General features: G+C 47.6%; 1 protein-coding gene across 1 annotated transcript in view; it reads right to left on the reverse strand.

Annotated features, from left to right (window-relative positions):
• LOC105909260 (neurobeachin-like) overlaps positions 1–7500 on the reverse strand; it is a 279483-nt gene that overhangs the window by 149250 nt on the left and 122733 nt on the right. The window contains 2 exon segments of the mRNA XM_031573056.2: positions 2875–3352; positions 7005–7173. Coding sequence (XP_031428916.2) covers positions 2875–3352; positions 7005–7173 — 647 coding nt within the window.

Here is a 7500-nt window from a genome sequence, read left to right on the forward strand (position 1 = left end):
TTTATTTTTGAAGTCACGAGGGGAATATCACTTATTTATCAAGTCCTCGCCTCCTGCATCTGACATTTTCCACACTGATAGCCTCATGTTAGATGAGGGGAAGAGAGAGAAGAGAGAGAAGAGAGAGGACGATGACTTAGAAAGTCTCTTAAATCATCTCTCCTTCCTCTTCACTTCCATTCTGGTGGGCATCTGACAGGAAGAACTGATAACAGCGAAGTGATGTACAGACAGAAGAATAAAATATGAGCCCTCTTCATGAATAAATCATCTGTGCGGGCGTTCATGAATGATGTATAGATTATCCAGCGCATATTTTATTAATAGGATTTTCTTAATTGAGTTGCCTTGAATAAAGCAAGGATTAATCAGGAAATGAATATTAATAACTGTGAGTGTGCTTTGGGGAAATGAGCTCCTTCTCTCTCTCTCTCTCTCTCTCTCTCTGTTTTTCTCTCTCTCTTTCTATCTGTGAGAAAGCAACCACAGTGTTTTCACTGAGAGCCATTGCGTGGCAGTAGATTCAATTACACGGTATTAGGGGATATAAACTCAAAACAGAATTATGGGACGTTAATTCAATTAGTCAAGGAACAAAGTTGCAATGCTGATATATGTGTTCCCAGTTTTAAGGAGGGGGGGAAACCGCTGTGGAGTGGTGTTCAGCAGCTGTAGCACGAGGGAAAGAGAGATTCTAATATGAGTTTTTCATACAAAAACAAGCCCCATCTGTACATAAGGGGCCCTTGGCATTGCACTGTAATTGAAAATTCTCCTCTCGGAAAGTTCCAGAGGGAGACAGATCGAAAGGGAGGGGGAGAAAGAGAAAGAGGGAGAAACAGTCTGGGGAGTCGCCATATTCTCCTCAATGTTTGAAGGGATTTCTCTTTTTTTTTTTCTCCCTCCCTTTTTTGCGTTTTCTTTTTTGATGTTGTCACCTCCAATCTATTGCACGCGTGACAGACAATCGAAGGGCCCCATCTGAGGCTGGCAGCTCATTTGGCTTTCAGGTGGCAAACAATTAGACACGGCAATTTGCACGGGCCCCGCAGATGACATGAAAGGGCCGGGGATGGAGCCGTGGGCGAGGGCCCCGGACGCTTTGTGTGAAAGCATTTCAAAAATAATACAGCGGGCCAGGGCAACTCATTTTGGGCCTGCCACCTCCCATTAGGCCACTGAGGGCTGAGGGTGACAGGTGAGGGGAGGGGGGTAGAGGTGTGTGTGTGTGTGTGTGTGTGTGTGTGTGTGTGTGTGTGTGTGTGTGTGTGTGTGTGTGTGTGTGTGTGTGAGGGGGGAGAGCTCTGTGTGTGTAGGGGAGCTGGTGGGGGTGGGGGGTGAGGGGCAGTGTGATTTCGGGGGCCGCGTCTGTTTAATCTGTCATCAACGCCCAGGAGACCTCAACCCAACAGTATCCCTCTCCCCCACACACACACACACACACACACACACACACACACACACACACACACACACACACACACACACACACACACACACACACACACACACACACACAAACACCATCACCTTCCAGTACTAAGCAGGAGGAGATCCTCTGTCACATATACAAACAAACACACACACACATACACACACACCTATAGACACAGTAAGACCCTAGTCACCTCACATCAGCACATCTTGGAGAAGCCAGGAAAAAACACACAGATGCACAACCAAACACACAGACACAAATACACAAACAGACACACACACGCAGCATAGTGAGCCAGCATTCTGTTCCATCCTGTTGTCCAAGGACAACCACAAGCAGAAACAGAAGGGCGGGAGACTGTGGACTGAGATGTAGGGGATTTTATACACAGCATTTCCTTGGGGTATAAATAGACCTTTAAAACTTGAAGCTCAGTCAACACTGCAGCTCTCACAAAGGCCGTTTTGTTGAAGAGACGATGATTTGAACCAATTTCACAATCCGAACAAGTTTATTGAAGACTTGAGGGAGAGAGTCCTTTGTTTTCCAAGCGCTCGTATACAGTGCTCATTCAGAGCATCCTCACACACACAGCACACAGATCATGGGGGAATCTTAGGAGGACTGGGATGCAGCCGGGTTGGCTCTCCTGGACCGCTCTGAACCTCCGAGATGGATGACAACGAGATCCGATCTGCTCACAGAACTTAAATAAAACCACAGTGTGTGCAGGCCCCCGCCATCCGACACACGCAAGGCTTTCCAAACAACGGGATTCTTGGCGACGGGGGATAGGGAACGAGTCGCGCGTGAGTTATGGAGACGCTGACAGGGGCCTGAAAATCATCGCCGTCGATAACCCACGTGGCAGACGAGGGGCCTGGAGGGTAGCAGAACACGCGGGGGGTCACGGGAGTTCACCTCTCAGAGCCCGTGACCAGAGGGAAGCGTTCACGCGAGCCACGGCACACATGCTGATGAAACCACAACAGCCAGGAGATGAGAGATGAAAACTTTCACCAGACGCACACACGCTTTATGAAAATGGGGGAATCATGGGTGGGTGAAATCAAATTGAGGCTGTTTAATGGTGTGAGTATTCAGCCATCAGTGCGTATTAGTTTATAGCGTACACATACAAATACTAATGCACCACGCTAGAATGTGTACAGTGAAGGTATAAAGGTAGTAGTGTGAAGAGCCGGTTGAACTGCATGGTATGGGCCATGTGGTGTTGGTGTTCCAAACCGACTTCACAGAAAGGTACCATATAAGGTTATTTCTGTTACTCTTTGAAATGGTAATGGATAGAATGACACACACAAAAAGAGCACAAAAGACAGACACCAAATGATGAAGACTTTTACTGACAAGTACACTTTCTCTGGGTTGGTTGGTTTATAAAAAGACAGCCATGTTTCCTGAGACCCCCATACCTGTCGAAAGAGTGGAACTGCATGGGCAGCATGGCATGGGCCTCCCTGTTAACGGCGGGGTCCGGGTAGGGCAGGGTCTCAGGGCCAGCCTCCGCTCCCTCCATGGGTGAGGCCACCAGGCTCTTGAGGATCTCCCTGACGTTGATGCCCTTGTTGGTCTGGCTGATGCTGGAGATGGACGAGGCCGTCTTGAGCACCTCCACCCCGCCAGAGGGCTCCGACAGCAGGCTCTCCTGTGACCTCTTGACCTCAGAGGAGAAGGTGCACAGGAGCTCGCTCATGGCGCCCGGGGGAGTCGGGATGCGGCCGGGGCCCAAGGACAGCCCGTCCATTTCGGCCCCGTTCAGGACGCCGGAGACCTGCTCCTCCCCGATGCCGGAGTCGGTGTGCGGGAGGGAGGCTTCCAGGTGGAGCTCCTCCATGGGGGTGGGTGTCTCCTTCAGTACACTGCCAGAGTCTTGGAAGGCCACAGGGTTGTCTGTAAGACACATACATACACACACACACACACACACACACACACACACACACACACACAGACACAAACACACACACACACACACACACACACACACACACACAGGTACAACAGCATATCAGAGGCTATGCATCCCAAACAGGTCACACCTTCATTCCACACACGCAATCGTGCAAACACACACACACACACGCACACACACATGCAAATACTCACCCCACAGACACAAACAAACAGCAACTTAATTTTAATAACTCCCTTTTAAAACTAAATGAATCTAGCCTCTGGCATGTCCCAAACACATCAATATTTCAAATCAGTAAATATATACACGTAAACAAACAATATAAATCACTCCAGCAAACTGAGCTGTCTTCATTTCAACTTAATTCGACAAAAAAAAAAAAAAAAGAACTCAGCACTTTGGAGATTAAAAGCAGCCTGGGTTGTCCCATGGCGATATGTTGATTTATCAGCCAGATTAAGCCCGGCGATACACGCCGCCTCCCCGCTAATGCTACTAAAACACGGGGCGCCTGCCGCAGTCCAGCTCACTGAAGCTCACTTCAGAGAGGAGAGCCGCTGCCGCCGAGGTGCGCACACTTCATATTCCTGGCAGGCCTGAGGGGAGGGGAAGGGTGGGGTTGTGGGGCTTGAAGCAGCACAGAAATGTGATGGGAAACACAGGAGTTCACTGCTCACTTAGCAAAAAGGGGTTCTTCTTTAAAAATGTTAAAAGGTTCTCTACTAATCCTTTTCCCACACAAAAAAAAGTTTTTATTCTCTACACCAGTGGCTCCCAAACTTTTTACAGTCCCGTACCCCTTCAGACATTCAATCTCCAGCTACGTCCCCCCCCCCCCCCCCCCCCCCCCCTTTAAAAAAAAGTTTTCCTTGTCACCTTTTAGGTGAATTCCGTTTTATTCCGTTTCGGCTCATTTTGTTCACCCTGAGGTAGATTGATGGCTTAAAATGAGTGAATAATATGTGCCACAAGTGACCCAAACCTTTTAAGGTTGTTGTTGGCCAGCCAGGCTCTACACTATGATACTGCGTGTCAAAGACGAGATTGAGGTATGGGATTACACATCGATGGGCCTTTACAGGCAATATGGAGGCATGGAATTCTATATTCTCATTATATACTCTCCTCTGAGTGTTACACACTAGTATACAAAGTCTGAAGGGGGATGGATTAGTCCCAGCGATTTATACCTGGTCTGTTTGTTTGTTTGTTTGTTTGCTTGTTTGCTTATTTTTCAGTCACACACAGTGACTGCACATCCAGAAATGTGGGAAACATAATACTGTGAAATGTCAGACAATTTATTTTGAGATAAAGACGTGTGCAAGAGTACAAAGAAGACCTGTGGGTCCTTATTTCTTTTTTAGATATTACCTTGATGAACAGCGTGACTGACTACAATTTGTTTAAAAGTTACTATTTTTAACTTCCTTTGTGGAATACCCCTGAAATGTGCCCCCTGCACAAAGAGATACGTCCAGCACCGTGAAATATGTACTTGGTGTAATGTACGATCATTTGCCAAGCTTTGTCAGTCTAAGAACATGGTGGTCGGTGGTAGGATAGCAGATTTATGTATCCTTTGCATACCGAGGCCAACATATGGCATCAAAATGAAATGCGTCTGTGAATATTCCAAGTACTGGACACACAGACAGAACAACTCACGTTGACACAGCTGGGTGGCACTGTCGGGGTCCATTTCAAAGCTTGGGCATCACAAGATGGTTTAACAGTAGGGGGAGGGGGGAGGGGGGGTGCAGGGATTGATTTGCATCATGAATATAGCACCAGGATATGGAGATACAAACTGCTTCCAAATATACACATATCTTGTATGCAGGTGCTGCAAAAATCGTACACAGAGCCACACCATGGTCTGGGGGCCCAATCTCAATAGGGAAATGATGGTGGTGGTTGTGGTGGAAGGGGGGGTAGTCATTCTGCATAGAGCAGTGAAAATACATAAGGCATAAACAATACAGGCAATCGACCCAACAGCGACACAGCTGGGGCCCTCTCTGAAGTCAGGGACTGGAGACAGAGGGGGGTGTCGGCGATTGATTAGTCATCCTCAGCCTATTACCCATTGTGCTCCAGCTGCAAAGCCCTCTCCCTCCATCTCTCCCTCTCTCTCTCTCCCTCTCTCCCTCCCTCCATCTCTCCCTCTCTCTCTCCCTCTCTCCCTCCCTCCCTCTCTCTCTCCCTCCCTCTCTCCCTCCTCTCTCTCTCTGCCTCCCTGCCTGACCCACTTGTTTCCCAGATGCTGTGGTCCCGGTCACATTAATATTCATCATGTGGCCTTAACGAGGTCAGCGCGGCCCGATTTAGCTCCACAAGACGTCCGGGTTCCGGCTGGAGGTGCAGACGGATAGTCGTTGGTCACATGCTGTCTGGGCAACACTTAAAACGTACAGAAAAAAACAAAACACTACCTGACTCCACCCTGTTTTTTTTCCCTGAAGTTTATGAGGGCTGTGTATCACCTTTGTCTTTTTCTCTATCTGTCTTTCTCTCTCCTTTCTTCTCTGTTCTCTCAACGATCCCATTGTCCCCTGGTGGATTGCCTTCCTAATGGGTGCTGACACACGAGGCTGGAAATAGCATAGAACCAACTGCACTCTCTTTCCTCTCTTCACCCAAACTCTCTCTCACTCCCTCTCTCAATGTCTCCACCTCCATCTTGCTTCCCTCCCTCCGTCACTCTCCATGCTAGTGTTCTTTCTTTTTCCAGTGCTATACCCCTTTCCATCTTTTTTTCTGCAATCTCCCTCCGAAACGTCAAAATCTCCTCCCTGCGATTTTAAGTTGAGTTTCTCCCCAGGTAATCATCTTTATCTTTACTCTCATTTTTCCATTCTTCACACAGTGAATGATTAATGCCTCCATGCTACAATATTGCTGTTCGTCATTAAAATAAATGATTCCATGGCCTACTTCCTGGACTCTGTTCACCCTCTAGCTTTCCTATTTAATCCTGCGCAGCACAATTAGCAGTCTATAATTAAATAATGAACACATAGCAGATCCCCCTGGCTAAGTGCAGTCCTTCAGTGTGACACAAGGGCAAGTGTAGCAGCATTGCCAGGCCTCCAAACACCCTAGCATGGCAGGAGCTAGCTTAGCAATAGGAGGTGGAGCGTACCACTGAGTCCAAAAAGTAACATGGTTGACACAGACTGGAAACAGTGTTGTAGACAGTGCTGAAAACAACACTAAAGTTTGGACAGTGTGTTACACTCTGCTAACAACAACAGATATAAGCATAAACTTAGAGTCAAAGTGGAAGAGAAATGGCAGTTGAGAAGAAATTAAACAGGCTAAAAGAACTGGGTAAACTGTAAAGTGCAGGATTGCTGTCTGAGAAGTATAGTAAGCCTACAGTACGTTAGCAGGACTGTGTACTTTTCAAATTGAGTCTACTTTAACAGGTAAACAGAAGAACCTGAAAAACACAACTGAGATTCTACCGAAGCCTGAGTTAGCCTGAGGATGTTAACCGCTAACATGAGGCTACCATATGTGCAGAGGGATTAAGCTAACGCTCCGCAGACATGCTAATAAAGCATGTAAGTGGGCTATCAGGCTACACGCTGCCGAGAAACAGACACAGAGTAGAGGCCGCACCTGTACTGGTGGGAGAGTTTATCTCCTGTCGTATGCTCCTCCCTGATTGGCTCATAGCCCTGGCAGTCTCCCTCTGAGGCTCCAGGATGTCCCGGTACTTGGAGACCATGAGGACAGAGATGAAGTAGACCACAGCCAGGGCCAGGAACTGGGCCTGCTTACTGTCATCCTGCACAAGAGCGAAGAGGGAGGAGAGAGAGAGAGCCAAGCAGTTAGCACACAACTCACAACATGCCCCAAAATACACCTCAGTATGAACACCTCATGTACACAAACCAGCTCGTATACACACACACACACACACACACACACACACACACACACACACACACACACACACACCTTCTAAACCAAATATATTTTCCCCAAACACCTAAGATCTAATAAGCTATATCTGTGTGAGAGAGCTTCATTGCTCCTCTGTAGTGCCTTTGGGACCAGACTACATGTGCAGATAGACATTAGCATTTGATTGAATGACTAATGTTAAGGGTAA

This window comes from Clupea harengus, chromosome 9 (genome assembly GCF_900700415.2).
Source record: "Clupea harengus chromosome 9, Ch_v2.0.2, whole genome shotgun sequence".
NCBI lineage: Eukaryota > Metazoa > Chordata > Actinopteri > Clupeiformes > Clupeidae > Clupea > Clupea harengus.